A 25135-nucleotide genomic window follows, 5' to 3' on the forward strand; every position below is an offset into this window, starting at 1 on the left:
ATGTACCTGAGTGTCATCTGCGTGTACTTTGGCGCTGACGCTTCTGTGTCGACCTCAGGTTGGGCGTCGAAGATTGACGCAGGGCATGTTTCAGTCTGAGCCGGCATCCGTGACCCGTTCCCGTGCGCATTGTTTACATTGCTGGTCAACAGAACCACAGGCCAGCGTCCGTTCATTTGTGAAGAGCGGCAGGAGCAACTGGACGCGAAGCTACAGCCGCCTACAGGCTCAGAGGCAAACCCATCATTGTTTGCGTCTGTGTTTCCCTGCCATGGCTTTTTATCGTGTAAATTACATAGCTACTTAAATGCTATTTAACACAATGAAACACTTTATCTTAACTGACTAATATGGGCTCTTAATAGTTCTTCACATAGATCCGGTGCTCTCTATAAACGGCGATCAAGGAGAGCTGATCTGATCGATATGGACCACTACAACGCGAGTGAAGTGTACCGGGCGCGGAAGAGAGAGATCACAGCCATCAGCTGCTGGGTCGACCGGAGACATGCAGCTCTGCATGATCACCTGAAGCTCCGCCTCTGTTTAGCGAGCTGAACGGTATGCGCAAAATCGTATATGCAAGTGTCCATGGCAACGCATAACATCACTAGCCTCCGTGGGGCGGTGGCGCTCATGTGGTATGCGCTTAGAATTGAGAAAGCTGCTGATTGGGCTATAGAATATCGAAAATTAGCACAGTAGAAAAATCTGGTGACGTCAGGGAGTGTCAAAAAAGCCACACAGCAATGCAGCAGCGATCGCATGCAGCAGAAAGCCGGCTTGTGTTTTGCAGGTTCACAGGCGGGGATTTAACGGAAAACAACATGTGTGGATCACAAATACATACTGTAAAACTTTTTTCCTGTAATTTGGATTTTATTTACATGTACGCCGTATATAAAAACACTAACGTGTGGGATCCGGAAATACCAAGTGTGAAGTCGGCTTGCTGTGTGCATGTGTGTATTACGCGTGAATCAGCCCGCCGTCACATATTCCTGTCAGCAGGGGCGCAGCTCACGTGTTGGCGCCCACGTTGCTTACGATGCGTTGACGTGAGTTGTTTTTTAGACATACGTGGGAACTGGGTAGGTATCTATAGTACAGTCCTAGGATGAGTAATGCATGTGTAGCGCCCGGAGCGTGACGTCATGTTCAACATGAGCTCCCCAGAAAACCACACACAGCTGTTAGGCTCTAGCACTCAGAGCTCAGCAGCTCTTCCTACTCTGTTCGAAGCTAAGACAAACAGTTAAAACAAGTAACAACAACCCACCATACTGTCTGTCATGGGCACTTAGGGCAGTCGCTGGTTATTTATGTCTGTATAGGACTGTTGTTGTGAGTGTGGACGGTCGGAAGCACTGTTACACCAGCCGCCACCTGCCTGAGGCCCATAGACTCAATGTCCAGTACACTTTAACCACCGCGTGTTAATAGCTGCAGGGATCAAACACTGCTGTTGACTTATTGCAAATTTACTTTTTCTTTTACAATTCTGTTACCCTCTTTTATTTATATTTAGGCCTATATGTATGTTTATATTTTGGCTACAGTGTTGTTTTTTTACTCGGGTACTACATCATTGTCTTGCGTAACCTTATTCTTTTGTTGTGCATGTGGAAAACCAACCTCTTTCCTCTAATTACTGTACTCTCCTGTCTACTAGATCAGTGTTTGCTGAAAACAAAACTTTTTCATTACCAAGGACCACACTAACCAATAAAAAACCAGCTCACGGACCACCTTAACTCACAACATATCCAAAATCACATCGTTTTTCACTAGAACAAATTCACAAATCACCTGAAAATGATGCGAGTGTTGGGCGCAAGTTAACTTTAAAAGTAACTAGTAACTAGTCTATAGTTACCTCGCTCTCAAAAAAGTAACTGCCTAGCTTTATTAGTTACCTAAATTAGTAAAAAGTAAGCTAGTAACGAAGTTAGGCTTTACTTTAAAAAAAAATAACAATAAAAATACAAGTTTTTGTGTTTTTCTGTGGCACAGTAAGAGAAAAGACAACTCCCCATCATTGTAGCAATTATCATTATGAAATGTAGTGGAACAATAAAACACAAAAGATATGTTTAGACATTGGTTGAGACGGTGGGGTCTTTGGGGACTAGTTTTTTAGCCCCATGTACATTAGTTAGGTGCTTCAGGAGATCGGCATTGCTGTTATTCGATGTGGACAATGCTTTCTGTCCTGCACACAGTTTACATTTGACCGTAATATTTTTTGCATCCTTTATCCCCACAAATTGAAAATAGTGATTATATTTCCAAGTTGCAAATGCGCTGCTGCTCTCGCTGATACTTGCATCTGCCATTGTGTGTGTTTTGTGCTGGTGGTGAGCGTTGCCGTGTGTGTTAGCAATAGCAAGTGTTCGTGTGTGTGTATTTTCCCCATAAGGCAAGACATGCCCAACTCTGTCTCTGATTGGCTTACCCTGAAATGTTACCTCGCGTTAACCAATCATCACTCCTCTCTGGTTACTTTCACTTTTCCATGGTGCTGTGAGAGGACATCACTGTATTCGCCTGTAAATTACATCCGCAGGGAGATTCGGTTCAGTTCCATCACATAATGTAACGCAGTAACGCACCCATTTAAATCACAGTAACTATAACGGCGTTACTTAATGGGAATAGGTAACTAGTAACGCTATTAGTTACTGCAAAAAGTAGTTGCGTTACAGTAACGCGTTAGTCCAAACACTGAAAATGATACAAACAATTGGCAACATGTGTGATGACGGTGTTGCACTGGGCTATATCATGCAATTGGAATTGAAACTTAAGCTCGCTCCATTGCAGAGATATTGCCGCGAGAGTGCGGATAACTTAAATGTATTTATTTATTTCAAATGTGAAATTTTACCAATATACTCACGGACCACTAGGGGGAGCTCACGGACCACCATTTTGAGAAGCACTGCTATAGATGAATGCCTCTCTTAAACATGTTTTAGTTTGATATCAAAGGTCTAGACTAGTAAGCTACATCAATGATTACAGATCTAAAGGTTAGGTTTTTTTTAAACTGAATGATTATTGTGTATCAATTTCAGGTGAAGCCCACACTGTACATGTTATTAAATATTTTTGTTTTATTCCGTATTTAGTCAGCCATTCCCTTTTGGCCTGAGAACGACACCAAGCGGCTGAAGATCAAAGTGGAAGGTTGCTTGTTGCCTCCTCGGACGATTGACTTCACACGACCAGAAAACTGCCTACTTCTGCATCTGGACAACTCTGTAAGCACACACACACACACACACACACACACACACACACACACACACACACACACACACACACACACACACACACACACACACACACACACACACACAGAGAGAGAGAGAAATGCACAGTTATAACTTATTTTCTTCTTAAAGAGCATTTTGAAAAGATCTTGTAAGAGTATGTCAATTATGATTTTCTTTCCTGCAGGTGGGTGGGATCACTGTAAATGTGAACTTGTCCGAGCACTCGGCCACGATCCGCTTCTCTGAGTATCACGATGGCGCAGCCCCTTTCCTCATCATCAACAACACAAAGGACCAGACACTGCAGTTTTATCAGAGGTGAGACAATAGGAGAAAAGGCAGGGAAATAAACTTAACATTTTATACAGTGCAGTTTTGTTTCAGCAGTAAGTGTGGGATATATTTGCAAAAAGGTTGAGAAGTTAGATATTAGAATCAGGATGGATGAAGCTTGTGACCACGGTTCATCATGGGATCACTGGGCTCTTAAACTACCACAGAAATAAAAAATGTACAGCAGGTTAGGACTGTTTTGGATGTAGAAAATTCAGCTTGCTAAGGGACAATTATCTGATCAGTTGACAAGTTATTGTAAGACTTTTCCTACTGCTTTATCTTATAATATTTCAGTACTTTGTTGGTATAAGTGTTGTCTGTAAATGTGCTTTCATAGTGCTCCAACTTGAATCATCTTGTGGATGCATCACACTCACCCTAAGTGTGAAGTGCACAATGAAGTGTAAACTGAAAATCTCTCAAAACCCAAAGTAGGATGTTTGCCGTGACAATGATTCAGCCTTTGTGTTTTATTTTTGGTTCTGAATGAAGTCTTTTCATATAACTCACTTTGTGATCAGCAGCTCAAAGTTTTAACAAAGTGGGATTTATTCATGTTCAACATCTACATTTCATTGTTATGTACTTTGCATATGTGTTTAATGACGCTCTTTTCTCTTGTTGCAGCAGTTTTAAACAGTCTATGATAACTAACAGCGTGTTGCTGATAGCCATTTGTTTTTTTGTGTTGTGGGTCACGCAGCGCTTTGACAGATTCCAATTGGGTGGCCGACAAGCTACTCGACCTCTCCTTCTCAGAGGAGGAGGACAGGTAGAAAAATATGGAAAAGTAAAAACTCTTCTGACACACTTTGAACTCAGAAAGATACTCATGATTAAAAATAGGGGGAAAAGAACAGCCTCAGAAAGCTAGTATAAGAGCTCTCTTGAGCAAATGGGGAAGGAAGGAGGCTGTCACTATGTGGTAAAACTACATATGAAATGAAAACACAACTCCAAAGATCCATAAACAATGAATGGGGCAGGAAAGAGGGCACAGACAAAGACACACAGTTGATGCAGCCCCTCAATATGATTTGGTATAACATTTCAAAAGTGCTAGTTATTTTTAATTTGAGTTCAACAGTGGAGTGCAAAGTGTGTTCAGATCAAGAGTGCAGGTAAAGATATGTGGACGAAGAATACAGCTTTGGTTCTGGTTTTTCTGTGTAATCTGCTCCTCACCTTTACCAATGACAGATACATATCATCCAGGCCTTGTCCAACATTCAGAAATAATGTTGCTGTCATCATTAGACTAGAATTTAATCTAAATATAACACAACTATTTACACAGGGATTACATTTTGTTTGAAAACTGGAATTTCTTTTTTTATAATGTTTCCAACCTTATTTATTTAAGAAGCAAGGAAAGGCAAGTTTATTTATATAGCACCTTTTAACACAAAGTGCTTTACCAAAATGAAATACATTAAGAGCATTAAGAAATAGTGTATCAGAAACATATTATAAAATGGCATTTAAAAACACTCAGCGTCGCTTACATACACACCTTTCTATTGACGCTAGAAATGCACACTGATAGACCATTGGGCCAGAGTTAATGGAGCAGGTTAGACATCAAAACCCATTCTCATGTATTACTATGTTTCTTTGATCTAAGCGTTAAAGAAATACTAGTTTTGAATGCTGCCGTCTGGATGGGATTCCGCTGGTGGAATCACACCTCCTGCTTCTTCCAGGAGCTCTGTTGCTGACTCTTGTTTTCCATCCCCATCTGTAGACTTTGGCTTTTTCCATTGTCTAATGTCTGCTTTGTCTCGTCCGAATCGAGATCAGAGTAGTCATGCATATATAAACTCTATCTCTCCAGCCGAGGTATTGGGGGCTCTCTCGGTGTTTGGCCGTCTTTCCGTCATGCTGTCATGTTTCTGTCCGTTGATGGGAGTAGTTTGTGTATTCTGTCGGAGAGGTACTTTGTAATGTCGGTATATTCTTGGTGGCTGGGCTCTGTTATATTGTCCTCTGGTTTACTGTGCTGTAGTCTTGCATATCTTCATTTCTATCATCTCAAATGAGTGGAATACTATTTCTTAATTTTAGTTGTTTTAAGAAATGTTATTGACGTATACGGTATGTGTGTGTGTCTGGGTGTGTGCAGCTCTCAGAAGGAGGCAGAGCACGAGGGGCTGGAGGCTGGGAGAGCGGTGCATTACACCTGGACCGAACCCACCGGGTCCCGAGAGCTCTGCTGGAAGTGCGGTACTTACAATGGGAAGCTGAAGAGTGAGGAGGTACTGTGCCTGAGACATAAGACTGTTTGTGGTAGAGGAATAATACAGTATGTATACCTTTTTTATTTATAACAGACATCTTCATTTAACCTTTATCTTATCATAAGTAAAGGTGTTTCTCACAGCCATTTGTTTCAGCATTAAAGCTAAATGTCTTACCTTAGACATAGACCTTGTAGTCCTCACACTCATGACTTTTATAAGCTCAAGTATTTATATAGAACCTTTTTAGAAAACAAACGAAAGGATCCTGTGATGTTGATTAAAGCATGTACGGTACTACTTAGAAATACAGTCCTAATATCTAGTTAAGTAGCTCTATCCTTATTTTGGTTGTTTAGTTTACTGAGGTTTATTGCCAATGTTGTAGATTATCTTTGCCATTTGAATTAACATCTTAAGTATCCCTTTTTAAAATGATACTCATATCATAGTTCCACATATTAGTAGGTGATACCAGCATAATACTGTCGGTGCATGCCATTTCTAAATTGACTAAATGAAAACATTGACTTGAAAACAAAGAGTTGTTAGTTGATAATACATTTTATAAATACAATTTACAATGTCATAATAAACTGGGGCTCAGTCTTTGTTGTGTTTAACAAAATGATGTTACTTTTAAACAACGCGTGTTTGTCTGCTCTTCCATCTTTAGGACCTGCGGGTGAACGTGAACAATGAGGGGAAACTATTTGTGATGTCCTTCTATGAAGGTAAAGTACAAATAGTTTAAAACACAGATCTCTTAAATGGATTCTGCCAGAAAAGACGCATTTCTGGACAGATTTTGATTACGCTGCCCTCTCCTGGTATTTCTGATTATCACAACACTTCAAAAGCAAACTTCAAAAGGCTAAAATAAATAGATAAGATATATTAAAAGTGATCATACCCAGCTTACAAGAGGTTGCTTGACAGTTTGTAAAGCTTTTTGATTCAATAGCTTAATCGTTAAGCATGTAATTAGTACTTCAGTACAAAGTAACAAAGCATATTCCAATGCATTGTTTTAACGTTTTATATTAAAGATAATAAGAGTATGTAGACACAGCTACCAACATTTCTGTCTTGGTTTGCTTTATCTTGTTGTGTGATAAGTGTTTATTGTTGATCCAAAGGTCTCCAGCGAGTTGTGCTCTTCACTGAGGAGCTACGCATCTACAAGCTGCTCTGTGAGAGCGAAAAGGCTCAGCTGGCCGAACAGGAAATCATCCTGTCGCTGCAGAACGTGGGCGTGTCTCTGGTCAACAACAGCAGCGGCCAGGAGATCTCCTTCATTGGGATCACAAGGTACAGCGACATACACATGCGCATGTCTGAGTTTTGGCTTTTCAATGCCTGTGTGAAGTTGTATTTGAAAGCCCTTTTGTGCTGTGTTTCCTTTCCATTTAGTTTTGATGGTTGTTTCAACACACTTTGAATCGCCTTGTGGCTTAAATGTGCTATTTAAAACCAACTTTCTTTGCATTCCCTAATGACCTTACACTCTGCTTTCTTCTTTGTTGCCTCAGCTCTGATGTGGTGTGGGAGTTAAAGCCTAAGAAGAAGAATCGGTGGAAGTCTATGAGCACTAAAGAAGCTGAGATGCTGGAGAGCAAATTCAAAGAGTACATGGAGTCTTGCCCCGTAGACCACGCCATCACTGACCTGGATAACAACTTCCAGGTTAGAGACTAAATACTGTTTATTAAGCTTCTCTTATTTGAACCCGGGTCCAGGGAAAGATAAAGTGACTAAAGTTGTCCATTTCATGTGACTTAGGTCGAGTTTATACTCATAAAATGTAATTAAAAAAGTTGCAGCTGCAGGTGGTTGATTATTGACACATAATCCTTTGTCGCTGGCCTTCTTGTTCAATAATTTAACACAAATGTAAATCTCCTCCAGGTGGCCTTTACTCCGAACGGCCAGGATATGCAGATGTTGCAGCCGTGTGATGCTCCTCTCAGGAGGCACTTCCTGCCTGCAGTGAAGGTGGAGTACAGCGTCTCTCCACGACAAAGAGCCTACCGTGTCCAGATCCACCGCATTCAGGTACAGCCACACATAATCAAAATGTACTCTTAATATCAAGTATGTGTATATGTCCTAATTACAGGCGTACAAGTCATCCAAATGCCTTCCTCAGCATTTGTTCATCGGTACATTTTGATTATTATTGATCAGCTTTAAGTATGCATCCTTTCCTCGTGCAGATCCAGAACCAGCTCCCCGGAGCCATCTTCCCGTATGTGTTTTACCCCGTGAAACTGCCAAAGTCTATCACCATGGATGCAGGTCTGCTATTCCTCTTGTACGTCATGTTTAGCATTATGTGCTGTTTGTATGCAGTGTTTCAATTTGTAACATTATTTTATTTGTATTTTTATTACAGAACCCAAACCTCTAACTGACATCAGCATTGTTACCAGAACAGCAGGGCACTCTGATATCTCACGCATCAAGTAATTTTTACTTTGAATGATTTTCTGACTTCTCCCAGCTCCTCAAGTGTCTTTCCACTGTCCTTTATACCGTTTCTGTGCTCAGTCTTACTCCTTACTCTCTAATATTTCATTGATCTGAAAACTATTTTCTTTTCAATCTTTTCCTGGAATAACTGTTTTCTTTCATTCAACTTCAAAGCTGTGATGGAAATGTTTGTCCACCTCAGGTACTTCAAGGTGTTGATCCAAGAGATGGACCTGAAGCTCGACCTGGGCTTCCTGTACGCCATCCTGGACCTGTTCACTCCTGAGAACGCCAGCATCATGACCTCACAACAGGAGGTCAGATACTCTCATATAAAGAGTCTTTTGTCCAGAATCTGGGACACACAAGTTACATCTAAAGAGTCATACATTCTGACTTTTGTATATGCCAATGCTTGTTTTATTCCACTAGGTGGAACTGTTTGAGAAGGACATAGAGTACATAAAGACAGAACTGAACCATGTCTCTGCTGCTGACACCTCTCCCATCAGCCTCTACGAGTACTTCCACATCTCCCCCATCAAGGTTTGTAAATTGTATACTACAGTGTAGTTAGGAAATGCAAAAACACCACTGTTCCACCACAAGTGATGGAAAAGTCAAATGCATGAATACAACTGCATCAAAATCTACAAGACTGCAACAAAAAATTAACGCCACTAAATATTTTAACGCGATTAACGCATGTGTATTTTTTTTAACATGATTGCAGCGTCCAGGCAGCTCCCGTTCGAGCATATGCCTTGAGTTGCACATAGCTCCAACGTTCCATCACACACACACGCACACACTTTGTATTGAATTATTGTATGAGAGAGGTTCCAGATTGAATTGAGGCGAATATTTGTCATTGTTCAAATGATAATAAACATTTGCATAAAGCATATTTGTCCACTCATATGTTGATAAGAGTATTAAAAACCTGAAAAAGATTCCTCTAAGGTACATTTAGAACAGATCAAACATTTGCGATTAACTATGGACAATCATGCGATTAATCGCGATTAAATATTTTAATCGACTGACAGCCCTAATGAATACAACTGCATCAAAATCTACAAGACTGCAACAAAGACCCAGCTGCATAACGTGTTTCTGTTGTGTCCATAAACAGCCACGCTTAGTCATGTTTTGGTCTTTTTGTTGCAGCTGCACTTGAGTTTCTCTCTGAGTACGGGAGGGGAAGACGGCATGAAGGAGAAGAGAGACAAGGAACTCATCCCTGTCCAGTCCCTGAACCTGCTGCTGAAGAGTATCGGTGCCACGCTCACAGATGTGCAGGACGTCGTTTTCAAGTAAGAATCATTTGAAGGCCCAAATAAGAATACACATAAATCACACGCAGGAGCAGTGTTTTGTTTTTGTGTGATGTGTTGCTGAAGGAGTCCTTAATATTTGATTTCAGGCTGGCCTTCTTTGAGTTGACCTTCCGCTTTTGTACCACCCAGCAGCTACAATGGGAGGTCATCAGGCATTATTCTAAGCAGGTAACACACATTCACACATGCACACAAGGACAAAAGCCAAGATTATAAAATGTTTTCAGATTGAATTTATTTTGAAGTTCCTCAAGGTTTTATTGAATAACATGAATAAAGACCAGATCCTGGCTACCATTGAGCTTACCAGTTTTGATCTTTGCTTATTTCAGGCTATTAAACAGATGTATGTGCTGGTGCTGGGCCTGGATGTACTTGGAAATCCTTTCGGGCTGATCAGAGGACTGTCGGAGGGCGTGGAAGCCTTCTTCTATGAGCCGTATCAGGTAGGAATGTAATGCTAAAATAGACTATCAATGTTGAGGCATTCAAAACCAAAAGCTTACTTTGAATTCTTATTATTTAAGGGGAACATTTACACAATACTCTAACTTTGAATATAGGACTCTGGAGATTGTAAGCAGCAGAGATATTGTCTTTTAAGTCTTCTTCGTGTATAACTGTTATCTGGGGTTCTTCAGGGAGCCATCCAGGGGCCCGAGGAGTTTGTTGAAGGAATGGCTCTGGGGGTGAAGGCTCTGGTGGGAGGAGCTGTAGGTAAGTACGGCGCGCTTATAAAAAAAGTATTTTGATCGCTTTAGCAGAAATCTGAAATGGATATCTGCGGTAAATAAAGGGATATTTAAACACGTTATTCCTCCTTTTGTCAGGAACTATTCAATGTTTTTTGTGTAGGCAAATTACACATTTTGTAGCGGTACTTTTGTTATTCGAACAAATATGAGATGTATGATCTCTCACTACTGTTTACATTCAACAGTTACCTTAACATGTTTCTTTTTTTCTCAGGCTTATGATGAATTATTGTATGTGTTTGTGCTACTTTGGGATGGGTTAGCCAGGTTTCACGTCTCATTCTCACCTGTTAAAGAAATGTGCTATTTAAATTAGATTTCCTTGCCATATGAACAGAAGATGAAGGGACAGTGAAAGAAGAAAATAGTAACGATATCTCCCACAAGAGATGTTCAAGAGAAAATAGACATATGAAAGAAATAATAACTATAAACACTATTATGTGCCTTCCAGGGGGAATAGCAGGTGCAGCCTCCAGGATCACTGGAGCCATGGCGAAGGGCGTCGCTGCCATAACGATGGACGAGGAGTACCAGCAGAAAAGACGAGAAACTATGAACAAACAACCCAGTGGCCTGAGAGAGGGGCTGGCCAGGGGGGGAAAGGGATTAGTGTCTGTACGTACTCAAACTTGTGTTAACGAACCAGAAATCTACCTTTTTGACCTGAGAAAATGTAAAGTAATGAATGATCTGCTGCTACTTGGTAATTGTGTTTTGTTTCCCCCCTCAGGGTTTTGTCAGTGGCATCACGGGCATTGTCACCAAACCTATCAAAGGTATGTTGAGTTGAACCGAGGTCATTCGGCGCCTGCTGATATGACGACTTATTGGCTGAAATGACATAACATCTAAATATTGTTGTTGTGGATTCTGTACTTTTACTGGAACAGTGTACGAGCTGTGTTTATGTCAGGAGATCTTTATATCAGTTTCCATGACCTTGATGATGTGTTATTTTTCAGGAGCACAGAAGGAGGGTGCAGCCGGCTTTTTCAAAGGTGTTGGGAAAGGTCTGGTTGGTGCTGTAGCCAGACCTACAGGAGGCATTATTGACATGGCCAGCAGTACTTTCCAAGGGATCAAGAGGTATGTTGAACATGTGTTTTTAAGGTCGTCAACTTGCACGATAAAAAGATAAATTGTCTTATTCCACTGTGTATTTTGGGTATGTTTAAGAAAAAAAAGTATGCCTAACATTTATGTTCAGTTCAATGTTCAATAAGGTAATGTTAAAATGTATTTCCTTTTTAATTCTTTTATTCAACACACATTGTTTTGTGTTCAAGCAGTTGACTGAAAGCCGCAGATAGGCACAACTGAGTACATTTTATAATTTGTACATGTTTTTATCACATTTTAGATCGTTGTAGCAATAATCAACAAAGTTATTGCAATTGTTCCTGGTAGAGTGCAGCCCTAGTTCATTACTGTGTGTATGTGTTCAAATGGATGTGCTACAGTGTTCATGTTTTTACAACACCAGTGTATGTTTGCATATGTGCACGTACATTGGACACGTGGATCTGTGCTAAACTCACAAAAGAGTTTAACACCAAAACATGTAAGAACATCATTATTTGAGCCATGCTTGTTTCCAGAAATAAACCATGCTCAGTAGTTGTCCAAACAAAATCAGCTTCATTACAGCTGCTCATTGGGCCATGGCAGGAGCTCTTTAGGTGTGTGTGCACATCTGAATGTTTGCCATAGCCGTTGTGTGTGTTTGCAGTTATGTAGTATATATATCCAGGATGTATAAGAGTTCATAAGACAGTTGTTTTTATTTTTCAGGGCAGCAGAGACTTCACAAGATATCGCCTCTTTGCGACCGCCGCGTTTCATTCACGAGGATGGAGTCATACGCCCATATAAGGAGAGGGAGGGGCTCGGCAGCCAGATGCTGCAGGTAGGACACCACCTCACCCTGTCCTCAGTCATACCTGGGCGAATAACATGGAGCTAATATTTGTATTTCATTAAGATTAGGAAAAGCTCTGTGACAATCATTTTAATACAACGGAATTTAGTAAATGTAATCAATGACAGGGAACTACATGATAAATGTGTTGCACACCCACACTCCACACTCACACACACAAAACGCCTAGTGGAGTTGTGGGTGTGAGCGTAAATGAAGGCACAGAGATTGATTGATTGATTTTTTAACCATGACCCTTTTTGTGTAAGATCTTTAAACTTAACGTAACTCATACAGTATATCCTAATATAGCTCGGTTATCATTAATTCATTCACCTTTGTGCCTCTGTTATGTGTTTTTAAGAAGGTCAAATTACACATTTTCAACCAACGTAAATAAGCATGAGCAACAATAGAGAGACATTTCACAACTATTTCAGTTCCAAGGCCAAGATTTACTGAGATTTACTGAAATATGTTTTGTATTTTACTGCAGCAAAGCCTCTGTGCAGTGTATCTACCTGTTCTTTCTCCATATTATTGTTGTTGTTAGTGTTTTGACATTAGACTTATTTTGTTTGGCAAATGATGCTTCATTTGGATGCCCTTGCTGTCCTCAAGGTTTAAACAAAGTACCTGAAGCAGCCATCTGGCTGACCATATTGTTGACAGCACTGAACAGCTGAATGTGGTTGGGAGCTGCTGTTCCCGTACAATGGGTCTCATGTTTGGACATTTTAGTGAAACTTTGCGGTGTTTCAGTTCTGCTCCATTAAGCTATATTTAAATTGTGGCTTACTTCTTTTGTGCTGACATCATGTAGTGGTCGAGCTGGATGGAGTGGGCGGAAGCTTGTGAATATGAGTTTCAGGTCAGAGCTACACTGTTTGCCTTATGGCTTTACAGGAAGGTGACAAATTAAAGAGCCTTGGTGAAGTTTAGGGTCACAGCTAGCCTCCACAACATTTATGTTGGATGATGGTAGTGGAGAGTCCAAGACTTCAGTTTGGTAGAGGTCTATGAGAGACATAGTGTTTGATTCCCATCATTCAGTGACCATTGACCTCAATCATTCATACAGGTTTTTCCCTTTAATTTGTCGCCCATCTGTATCACCATCTTTAGACCTAGCCTAGGCTTGTTAAGCTTGTTAGTTAGTGTGTATGTGCTGGAAACAGGTTTCATGCTTATGTTTCTGTTGTAGAGAGGCTCAAAATAGTTTTAGCCTGAGTTTTATACTGATATATTTTGGGTGGGAAAGTCTTTACAGCAAAGCAGTTGGAAAGAAGCAAACATTTGGTATTTAGACTAAAAAATAAAATAGATGATATTTACAACGGAATAACTATTTGATAGAAGAGAGGACACACTCACACCTCGGTCTGAGTGGTGTTCTGTCTTTAATCTGCTGTGACAGCTGTCTGTGTGTAGCTGCGAGTAGAAACTGTTGTTCTCTGACCTCCACCCTTCTCTCTCGTCGTGTCCACAGCGGAGTCTGGCCTACTGGGAATGGTATAGAGCTGGTGATGAGGAAGAGGAAGACTAGCTAGAAGATAGCTGTAGTGTAGCATTAGTGTAGTTCAAGTTAATTAACCAATGAAGAACCTCTCAGTAATTTAAGAATATGTGTTTTGTATATTTAGTTGTTTATTAAATTGATGTGAGATTTCTTCATATTTGAGTGTCTTTCTCTTTTATCATTTAAACCCCATTCTTTTCATTCATCATTTTCTCACAAGCTACAAAACAAACCCTCTTATGTTCAGAGATGTAGTCGTTGTCAAACACTTTTCATTATCATTTTGTTTTAATTTGTCTTTGTCCTTATTTCTTTATGTTTGTTTTATCATTCTGTCTTCCATTGCCCTCTTGTTCTCAATAAAATGTTCACATTACAACTTCTACCTGCCATTGTCTTTGTCTTTGTTTCATCCCATTTTTCCTCGTCACCCCTCAACATTTTCATCCATTCAGCAGAGGACCAGAGTAGCTCATGCTTATCTACAGTATGCAGTTGTTTAGAACACACTTTCATACATTTCCACTGAGCACAGATATCTTGGAATCTATGTTTCAGTATCATTCAGATTCAGTTGTTCTTTGGTCTTTCTGTTTGCTAATATACATTCTCCCTTTTTTCTCCAGAAAATTGAGAATGGACGTTTTGCCAAGTACAGATACTTTGCTCATGCCAAGGTCAATGATTCAGACTTCTTCATGATCACCAAGAGGTGAGTGTGTTTCTGCATCCTGGTGAGAAGAATCATTTCCGGCTGCTTTCTCATATCAGGTTGTTCTAAGATAACGTTTTTATTTTCCTCTCGTTTTCACAAACACCTGTGAATACGTGAAATCATTGAATCCCAGATCATCTCCACTGCATGTTTCGATACGGTGTAAACCTCGATGTGTGATATACGTTGCTTTGTCCAACCCTTTTTATGTGCTTTCTTTTCCAGGGGAATCTTTTTTGTGACCAAAGGCACGTTTGGCCAGCTGACCTGTGAGTGGCAGTATCTGTTTGAAGAGTTCACCAAGGATCCCATGATTGTTGAGGACCGCCGACTTCGCATTGAGGCCAAGGTACAAAAGCAAACACGATATTGAAATCCAAATCAGAAGCTTGATGCTCCTCCATAGGAAACCTTTGTTTATACTGATTCATAGCTAGTTTTAAACAATTATTATAGCACTAAATGTGTCGTCTTGTGCACTTCAGGAGAGAGTGAAGTCTGTCTTCCACGCTAAGGAGTTTGGGAAGATCATAAACTTCAAAACTCCTGAGATCGCTACTGTAAGTTGACCATTCGTACTATAATGCTCGTATATATATATAAATCTATCCATCAGCCTGAAGTCACAGAATGAAGTGAAGTGTACAAAATGTATTCCCAACTTTGGTTTGCTTTGATTTTCAGTGGGTTCTGGCCAGATTGGACGATGCAAGAGAGAGTTTGCATAAATACTGACCAACGAAGAAGAGCGAGAAATGATAAAGAAAAAAGAACACACAAAGTCTGTGTGTGTCAGTGCCTTTGTTCTTCACCGCATGCTCATGTTGTTTACCTCCCTGTTTGAGTCCAATTACACGAGGCTGTATGTTGGTGTGTGTCGGGACGAGTGGCTGCGTGATAGTGTGTATGTGTGCATGCTTACACAAGTGCTATATAGACGGCTGACGTACATTTATTTACCACAGAAGCTCTGAACTCACTCCACTGTCTTTGCTCTGATTACACTCATTTTGCTCTGCTGATTTTTAATGATTTATTTTATTAAAACTGACGCACATTTAAACATACAGCTTATCTGCTTTGGCCTGAATAGGCTGTTGAAATTTGGAAGATTTTCATAGTTTGCCATTCTCAATCAAACACATTCAGTCAATCATTTCCTTAGCTCTCAGTGTTATTAAACATATTAATGATGTCTTGGTAGGAAACAGCCTAAATGACATTGAAGCCAAATCAACCACAGTTGTAGCCCATTTAATGTTGTATGCTGTTTTTTTTTTTTTTACTGGATTGTATAAGGGAAACTAATATATATTTGAGATTGGCTCTGTAACTCATATAATTCAAATTGTGCTCAAACTACTGTTTTATTTGACTCTCCATTTTCCTCGTTTTTTATACAAGATGAAGACTGCTCAGTGTATGATTGAGAGCCGCATGCTATTTTTATATTCTTGTGTATCAATCTGCTGTATATTAATCTCATATGGTATCTGTATATACTCATCCTCACACACTAGTCTGTATTATGGCGTTACAGATTGTACTTTTGTGATTTTTATGTTTTTATACCACACATATGCAATGCCAACTATGTTGATGAATTATGCAGAGAAAAGTATATTTAAAAGAAATGAATGCTAATTATTAACAGCTGATGTTTACTCTGTTGTATATTTTAAAGGATTGCTTTGGGTTGTATCGCAATTTAGTTCGACTAAATATTAACAGACTTAATATTTCTTTTGCCATTAATGTGTGTTATTTTGAGCATCAAGTGTTCGCTGCAGCGGTTCCATTTTTCCCCCATACGTTCAAAAAAAATAAAATATGTGTTTCGAATGTATCTCTTGTACCAAGGAAATTTCCACTTGCACTCTTTATTAATATCTTTAATTGTTTATTGGAAATGTCCATAAATATATCCATTTCTCTTGAAAAATAACATGTGAGTAGAGTCCTCCAAAGCACAACTTGGATTATTTACATCTAAACAAACTCATTGTTTGTGTGACTGTCCTGAGTAAATAAGGCACTTTTGAGCAACAGCCGACACATGTGGCTCAGTGTTAGACAAAAAATAATTCCACATCATATTAAATCAAAGACTTTAGGACTAAAGGGACTCACAGCGATTGCGTGAGCATAAATTATTTACTTGGATCCCTTTTCTGAAAATATATAAAAACTAATAAAATAAGTAGCCCACACAATAGGTCAAAGATATGAATTCACACTCATTTTCATATATAAACTTAGTACAACACATTTCTATAACAGGCTCCAATTGAAACTACAGTAGGCCTACACAAGAAAACAAACAATGCATTTCAGACACTAAGCTACCGAGACATTAGGTTAGGTATGTCTGTTAAATGTTCATATTCTCTTAGGCTGGATTTGAACAGGCACAAAAGATTATTTTTAAACCTTTGGATTAAAGAAGCATACATCGATCAGTGTATCTAACTGTTAAGAAAGCCAAGACAATTGACTGAATTTTTTGTTTTAATGTAATTATCTTCTTCTATCATGTGTGTTGTCCTGCCGCTCTACACCAGATTGAACTCCTTCAGGTTGTGTCTGAGGATGGTGTCTTTGACGGCGACGAAGACGAAGCGGATGTTCTCTGTGTCCGTGGCGCAGGTGAAGTGAGGGTACAGCGCCTTGTCCTTGTCCGGGTTTTGTTCTTGGTACATTTTCAGGATGAAATCTTGAGCTGCTGATTGATCCTGCTTAGGTCCTGTAATTCAAGGACGGTAATATTTCATTATGTTTTCATTAAAGTCGACAATTATTTGTTTAAGATTTAAAAATAAATAGACAAACCTAATCTAAAATAAATGGATGCTGGTCTTCAGATGTTTCTCTGTGCACAGGGTGTGTACCCTCCTTTTGTGTTCGGGTCAAATATGACCGATTTACTACTTTCATCAATCATAATTTCTTTGTTTTACATTCGATTGCATTAAGGCTTTATGATATCCTTCACAGTAGACATTTGAACATATACAATTGCTGATCACCACTTTCATTGCATTTTGGATGATTTAGTCAACTTTGTAACACCCATGGTGTTCCCGGTCAAAAATGACCGCCATAAAGAAAAGGAATTAGTAACCATCCGGGTCAGATAAAACACCCACACACACATACACTAGATGTGTTTTCCCCCCTTATGTGCCTATCCCCCCATGTGAATTACACCTGGCAAACACACACACACAGAACAATTTGATACATTTCCCGCTCTTATGTGCCCATCCCCCCACATGGATCACACCTGGCACACGCAATACATGTTCAGTGTCTATTCTTTGTATATTTACTGCCGTTTTTCATGTATACCAGTAGTTTGATACAATATTTACAGTTTGAAAGGGTGTTGAATGAAATTTGGTGATGATTAATGTTTGTTGAGTTAATGCAGTGGTTCTCAAACTTTTTCTGTCAGGCCAGTAGGGGGGGGAAACGAACACAACAGGAGGGTTAAGTGTTTAATAATATTTTCATCGTGTGTATGCCACCTTTTCGACCTTGTACGCCTCACACCAGTCGGTTTAATACAGGTAGACCCAGCTGAAACTACCAGTCTAAAATAAAAATGCAGATCTATCTTTATGAAGTTTAGGTTACAATGTTCAGTTTTTGTTTAACATTTTTTTTAATTCAACATGTAATTTTGTAGGATGTAATTTTTGGTGCTGTTGTGCTTCATCATACAGAGAGGTTGTGCATTCCCTCATTGATAGGCTACATGGAGAGAATACATGATATAATCGGACAAATAATAGTAATCATACTCAGTATAGTACTTTTGTACTATGCATTCATTTCAGCTACGTGTGCCAATAAAGTGGCTAAAAACGAACTCACCTGTGAATTCCGGGAAGTAGTCGCCTATGTGAGAGTGCAAGATTTTCTCCTTGATGATGTCCGTCTTGTTGAGGAAAAGTATGACTGAGGAGCGCTGGAACCAGGGGTAAGTTATGATGGTTTTGAACAGGGCCTTGCTCTCCTCCATACGGTTCTGAGATGAACATTGCAGCATAGAAAGAAAGAAAAAGGACCACACATTTAAAATGTTTAAAATCTGGAACTTGATCTGCCAATCACTGAGCTGAATTCTCACCTCGTTGTCGCACTCAGCCAGGACCTGGTCGTACTCGCTGAGCGCCACCAGGAAGATGATGGAGGTGACGTTCTCAAAGCAGTGGATCCACTTCCTCCTCTCTGACCTCTGACCTCCCACATCCACCATCCTGCCATAACAACAACAACAACAACAGAAAAGGTACGCAACGCCTTTAATGCTTATTGTTCCAATGTATCATGTTTAACCGTTACCTGTTTTTATGGAGTGTTATATCTCACCTGAAGATGACATTCTCCATGTCAAAGGGGTATTCAATGATACCCGTGGTTGGCACTCGGACTCTGAGGATATCCTGCAGGTCAGGCAGATAAGAGGGTTGAGAAATCCGATCCAGGTCCGTGAGATAGCTGAAAAATGAGAAGAGAATGAGATCAAGGAGAGGACGAAATATGGATAATACCTGACATGAAGGAGATTTTGTGACTGTTAAAACAGGTAAAAGGGGCATGAGAAAAACCTGATTGATTGGTGGGATTGTACGAATAAATTGCAAAGTCAGAGTTAGTGAAAGTGGAAACCATTAGAAAAGAGTTTTGCTTTAAGAGAGAAGTACAACGATGTATTATTTTAGTTCACAGTGCATTTACAGTATCGTTAAAAATAGCATCCAAAAGCTAAAAACAGTTACTTTTCTTATGCCTTTTTATCTAAAATATCAAAGCCTCACAAAGCTCTGAATGATTTGTTATGTTAATGTGTGTTCCATTATGACCAGGTACATCTCTTTGTGCTCAGAAGGGACACCTCCTGTATTATAGTCAGATAGAAAAGAACAAGGTACAGATAAATACCAATATTAAGATCCAAATTCCCAAAGCCTTCAAGGAATACGTGAAGAAGTACACAATCCTTTTTTTCTTTACTTATTTGTGTTGGTCTTAATGTAGTCAAATGGCAATATTCTAAATCGATGTATTGCATGCATTAATAGCATAAACAATATCCAAGTGTGAATGAGTGTTATGAATTGAAGGTACATTTCCTGCAGGTTGATACAAAATTCATTTGTACAGGAAATAACAGCAATTACGTAACCTCAGTGTCTTAAGGTAGATACAGTACAGCTCTGCCTTTAATAACGCAAAAAACACTCAAATACTTGAATCATAATAAATGCAACTCTCCCATATCATAGAGGGGTTAAATCGACCTATTTGTGGTGCTTATTCTGTGGAGATGAAGCATTACCTGCTATTTTGTCAACCTTCTGAATAAATGTGGTGAATATTTGGCAGAGCTGGAATCTCTGATAATATTAAGCAACACGTTACACCTGTTTGTCTAATTCTCACTATTTGGTGGAGTCGGACAGCTGGTACTCCCTGCGTCGGTCATAGCATTCCTGTATCCCGCCATCGTCCCACAGACATCTGACGGCCGCTGCAAGGTCTTGACAAAACTCCTCCAGCTTGTCCACCTCCACCTCAAGGACTAGGTTGGCATGGCTCTATAGACACAAAGACAGAGGGGATTTTACTAAAAGATGGTAAACGGCTCAAATGTTGAAAAAGAACATTATTTTTCTTAAACTGTCCGTCAGAATATACCTGTATTTTCCCGCATCATTAAAAGGTGCTAAACACATTTAAACAAAAGAAAATCCATATCAATTTGGCCAAAAAATGAATCTAAAATCAACCCCAGACTAATAATAAGTTCTCACTAATTTCAAAAGTTGAAGAGTCAGTTTTAGTCTGTCAGCAGTACCTGATTCTTGGGATCAGCTAAATTGATCCCAAGCGCCTCCATGGCTCGGGTCATGGTCTGCATGGAGGTGAGGATGTTCTGGAAGACCAGTTTGGCATAGCTCCTCTTGTCCTCCTCTGTGTATCCTCCTCCATGGATAATCCTCATCTGTTTGATAAAGGTACTCTTCCCACTCTCTCCAGTGCCTGTCGGATACAGTGAAGATTAAATCCTGTCATATCTTTCAACACTCATCTGTCTGTTTCTTCGTAGCTTGTCACTAAAAAGAATGTACGTCTTATATTTATTCCAACATGCCATGGAGCAACAGAGCAGTGTGCGTTTCCACACACTTTAATGGAAACACCGGTCATTTACTTATGATGAAATAAATTATAAATGCACTGACTCATATGTATTAACTGTCTTAGTTTATAACACACACCAACATTCTGTCACATTCCTCTTTAAAACACAAAGTCTACATTTCTCATTCAGACCACATGATGCAAACTTTATTTGTTTAACAAATGTGTGTTTGTTACCAGACAAATTATTGAAAGTTTCCGTGTGTGTGTGTGTGTGTGTGTGTGTGTGTGTGTGTGTGTGTGTGTGTGTGTGTGTGTGTGTGTGTGTGTGTGTGTGTGTGTGATGGTGCAGCAGCAGACGGGCTGGCCTACTCTGCTCTGCTGAAGAACGAGCTGCTGGGAGCGGGAATAGAGAAGATCCAGGACCCTCAGACCGAAGACAGGCGACTGCAGCCGTCAACCCCAGAGAAGAGAAGTCTCTTTAATGTAGGAACATGTCGTCTCATACTCCTTAACAGTGATCAAACAATATCAGACAAAACATACCGTACAAAATGCTTTCTGGAGTCCTTCAAAAAAACATGATCAAATAGAAGAATGTTACTATTCAGTTTGTCTTCAGTGTTTCATGTTGATTTAACAAAGCTCGTGGAGAAATAATGGTTTCTATTTGTGTGTGCAGTATTCACTAAACACCAAGAGGTCTTCACCGGACGACAGCACGAACATCTCCCCCTACTCCCTATCACCTGTCAGCAACAAAAGGTAAAGCACACATTTGAGTTTTTTAGATATGTTATAGTTGATCTCCACACAAAGAATCTAAAAATGCACCAATGATGTTGTAGCTGCTTCGGTGCAAGAACCACTTCATGCTGTTTCGGATAATAACACTATCGTATCGTATTCTTCATGAACTGAGAATATACATTGTGTGTGTTTGCTGCATCGATTACAGTTCTTGGAAAGATGGACAAATCTGCAATAATTGGCCAAAGAAAATTGCCATCTTTAAAAGAAACTCACATTTACATTTTGGCGTCACATAATGTCGCTCTTTTGTCCCGCTGCAGTCAGAAGCTGCTGCGTTCGCCGAGGAAGCCAACTCGAAAGATCTCAAAGATCCCGTTTAAAGTCCTGGACGCTCCGGAGCTGCAGGACGACTTCTACCTGAACCTGGTGGACTGGTCGTCTCTGAACGTGCTCAGCGTGGGGCTGGGGACCTGCGTGTACCTGTGGAGCGCCTGCACCAGCCAGGTACTGCTCACTGCTCACACTGCGGATACATAGCAGGGATGCTAACTGCTTGCTGTGTGTGTATGGTTTTGTTCATTGACAGCATGAATACGATAATCACTGGTTGATATGTGTTTTCTTCAGGTAACACGGTTGTGTGATCTGTCGGTGGAGGGAGACTCAGTCACGTCCGTTGGCTGGTCCGAAAGGGTGAGTAAAGGAATGAATTGTATATAGTGGTGCAGTGATGTCGTATTTCTGTGTTGGAGCCTGAAGGCAGCATCTCCCTAGTTCAATGGGATTTCTCCATGTGATTTGGATTATTGCAGAAAAATGATCTCCATGTCAAATAAACGTTTATGATTCTTACGCGTTTAGTTCAGCCGGATAATCTCCACGTATTAACACCACTTTATGATTTCTGAAGTAAAAAGCTAACAGTAGGATATAAAGGAAACGCTAAGCTAAAGGCGGCTAATGTTGGGCTATAAAGGAACTTCAGCACGGTCACACGACTTCATGTATTTTCCTGTTTCAGGGGAACCTGGTGGCGGTGGGGACTCACAAAGGCTTCGTTCAGATCTGGGACGCCGGCGCTGGGAAGAAACTCTTCGCCCTGGAAGGACACACGGCGAGAGTCGGTGAGTGAGAGTCTTTGTTTTTACTTTATAAGATTAGCTATCCTTTATTCATCTCAAATTAGCACAAAGTTTAAAACACAAGTTGTGAAATGATCAATAAGCAGCGTAACTAGGGATGGGTATCGTTTGAAATCTATCGATTCCGGTTCTTATCGATTCCCCGTTTCGATTCCAAAATTGTAAAAGAAAGAGGTCAAACGTTTAGATAACAAAAATATCTTTATTCTTTTAAGCTTTAACTGACATTTTTACAAATAAAAAATATACATGCAATACAAATGTATTACACAATAGCTGTGCTTTATTTTAACTGAGCTATGCCTGTGGCAAGCTATTAACTTGTCACGGTTACCGGGTCACCGCGGTGCAGACGGGCCCGGTGGAATACAGGGTCTACCGCGTTTAGGAACCGTTAAGCAGAACCAAAATGTTGTATGGGTACAAAGGCATTTTCTTATCGGTTCTCATCTGGATCCGAGTTTCAGTTCCCAACCCTAAGCGTAACTCACATGATTCACAATCCTCTGTCACGATCAGTTGTTTCTGTGAACCACCGACTGTTGCCTCACTTTAAATGTTGCAGCCGCAAAGAATTGTGGGACAGCATTATGTCCTTTCCCTTCGTAAAAGGATTGTCAAGTGTGTCCTAAAGGAGATAATAAAGGAAGCATTGAAGCTCCTTTCCTATCACCTAGAGAAACAGAACAGCTCTAATCATGGATGACACTTCGGGGTCGTTCAGAAACCTTCCTGAACAAAACTGACATCTTGCCCGCAACCTCAGATTTAAGGTGGCAGGGGTCAAGAAGTAGAATAAGGAAGGAGGAGGTGTGAAGATGTTTCTGGGGTCAAAGGTCAATGCAGGGCCTTCATTAATGTAGCTTTCCCTCTGTGTGCAGGAGCGTTAGCCTGGAACGCAGACCAGTTGTCTTCGGGGAGCCGTGACCGTATGATCCTGCAGAGAGACATGCGGACCCCCCCCCTGCAGTCAGAGCGGCGTCTGCAGGGTCACAGACAGGAAGTGTGCGGATTAAAGTGGAGCACCGACCATCAGCTGCTCGCATCGGGGGGCAACGACAACAAGGTACCGTCCACTCAACTATTTACAAATGAAAACTGTAATGCATGTTTTATATTGTAGGACATTTTTACTAGAAGGTAAGGTACGTTTATTTAAAAGCACATTTTCAGACACAGGCAATTCAAAGTTCTTCACATCATCAGTAACACTTAATAATAACACAACAGAAAGGAACACAATAAATAAACATAATGGAATAACAGATTCATAAAAACCATGCATAAAAGAAGTTAACAAAAATGTGCTTCATAATAAAAAATGAAAATACATAACCCCCTCCTCCTGTGCGTCCATGGACAGAGCAAAAGAAAAAGAGATCAATAAACACGGGACTTAAATAAAACAAGACAAAATATAATTCAGATTTATTTTTAATCGGTGCATCTCTACTAATTTTGCCTGTGTATGAAGTTTCTGTATAAATAAAGCTTTATTTGTGTTGTATTAACTCAGCTGCTGGTGTGGAACCACTCGTCCCTGAGCCCGGTGCAGACCTACACGGACCACCTGGCTGCAGTGAAGGCCATCGCCTGGTCGCCCCACCAGCACGGGCTGCTGGCCTCCGGGGGGGGCACCGCCGACCGCTGCATCCGCTTCTGGAACACGCTGACTTCCCAGCCGCTGCAGTGCATGGACACCAGCTCTCAGGTCTGCAACCTGGCCTGGTCCAAGCACGCCAACGAGCTGGTGAGGGACCCCCCATGCACTCACTACACTGTAATACCATAGGATATGATAATACTTTAGTGTCAGATCAGGTCTGAAGTGTTTCCTGCATCACAGCGGCTCCATTTGCAGCATCAACAAGGACAAATAGATAAGACAGGGTACAAGGAAACAGACATTTAACATGCTCGAGACCCTCTAACGGACAGTGACGAGTCCTAAAACCCAGAAGTGAGTTAGCATTTTACCACTACCGGTTCCCTCGTCTCAGAGCCAAGGGATTCGAAATACTGGAAACTGTGTTGAGACGGATCACATTTTGTTCTACGACATTAAATCCATCAGCAGTGACCCCACTGGGGATTTCTGAAGAGTTTACGTGTCTGAAAAACGATGGTTGTTAACAAGTGGCTGAATAGGACTACAGAAGTTGTGGAGGCCGTTGTACGTCATACCGAACACGTAAACACTCCCGTTGTTTGCCCTGTTCTGCTTGAAAGCAAGTACCTGCCTCCTGCAACTGTTCAAACAAACGCTTCAACTTGGACAATTTAGAATCTGTATGTTTGAATATGGATCTTAAGTTGGCGTGACGTTGAAGTCGTGCGACCCTGCTATACTCGGCTGTAGTTCCTTTATAGCATAACGTTAGCATTTTGCTTCTGGCGATTAGATTTATGATTTGAAAAATGTATAAAAGTAGGGTAGACATGTGGAGATGATCCGGCTAACAAAACATGATTTCCCCCCTTTGGAGAAAAAAAAAAGTCGGGCCCCCCAACACAAAT

General features: G+C 40.4%; 3 protein-coding genes across 3 annotated transcripts in view; 2 read left to right on the forward strand and 1 right to left on the reverse strand.

The window, feature by feature from the left end:
- Positions 1 to 16419, forward strand: LOC104952333 (vacuolar protein sorting-associated protein 13A). The gene is made up of 26 exons (XM_010779145.1): positions 1 to 58; positions 153 to 226; positions 3132 to 3263; positions 3463 to 3596; positions 4318 to 4386; positions 5737 to 5869; positions 6528 to 6585; positions 6991 to 7162; positions 7384 to 7537; positions 7760 to 7906; positions 8068 to 8149; positions 8247 to 8316; positions 8526 to 8640; positions 8756 to 8869; positions 9494 to 9639; positions 9750 to 9831; positions 9996 to 10109; positions 10305 to 10380; positions 10873 to 11036; positions 11152 to 11197; positions 11384 to 11507; positions 12213 to 12327; positions 14485 to 14570; positions 14799 to 14922; positions 15059 to 15133; positions 15258 to 16419. The coding sequence occupies exons 1-26, from the start codon at positions 1 to 3 to the stop codon at positions 15306 to 15308; spliced, it is 2715 nt and encodes a 904-aa protein (XP_010777447.1). The 3' UTR covers positions 15309 to 16419.
- The window catches only part of gna14a (guanine nucleotide binding protein (G protein), alpha 14a), a 12573-nt gene continuing 3281 nt past the window's right edge, over positions 15844 to 25135 (reverse strand). Inside the window, exons 2-7 of the mRNA XM_010779094.1 lie at positions 20437 to 20621; positions 20022 to 20176; positions 18948 to 19076; positions 18706 to 18835; positions 18450 to 18603; positions 15844 to 17316 (exon numbers count right to left, since the gene is read on the reverse strand). Of these exons, the coding sequence (XP_010777396.1) occupies positions 17126 to 17316; positions 18450 to 18603; positions 18706 to 18835; positions 18948 to 19076; positions 20022 to 20176; positions 20437 to 20621 (944 nt within the window). The 3' untranslated portion in view covers positions 15844 to 17125. The remainder of the gene's footprint in view (positions 17317 to 18449; positions 18604 to 18705; positions 18836 to 18947; positions 19077 to 20021; positions 20177 to 20436; positions 20622 to 25135) is intronic.
- Positions 21063 to 24425, forward strand: LOC104952324 (fizzy-related protein homolog; the record flags this gene model as incomplete). The annotated part of the gene is made up of 7 exons (XM_010779136.1): positions 21063 to 21209; positions 21406 to 21488; positions 21797 to 21980; positions 22104 to 22169; positions 22498 to 22600; positions 23500 to 23684; positions 24135 to 24425. Coding segments are annotated over 7 exons (1044 nt in total), but the record flags the coding sequence as incomplete, so codon positions are not given.

The sequence above is a fragment of the Notothenia coriiceps genome, unplaced genomic scaffold (assembly GCF_000735185.1).
Source record: "Notothenia coriiceps isolate Sejong01 unplaced genomic scaffold, NC01 NC01_scaffold00019799, whole genome shotgun sequence".
Classification (NCBI taxonomy): domain Eukaryota; kingdom Metazoa; phylum Chordata; class Actinopteri; order Perciformes; family Nototheniidae; genus Notothenia; species Notothenia coriiceps.

What these genes read in the sequence shown, in the direction of transcription:
- LOC104952333 (XM_010779145.1), top strand. Translation starts at nt 1, where the DNA reads ATGTACCTGAGTGTCATCTGCGTGTACTTTGGCGCTGACGCTTCTGTG. An exon ending in GTCTATCACCATGGATGCAG is followed by an intron (nt 8,150 to 8,246) that starts GTCTGCTATTCC and finishes TTTTTATTACAG; the next exon opens with AACCCAAACCTCTAACTGAC. An exon ending in TCTGATATCTCACGCATCAA is followed by an intron (nt 8,317 to 8,525) that starts GTAATTTTTACT and finishes TGTCCACCTCAG; the next exon opens with GTACTTCAAGGTGTTGATCC.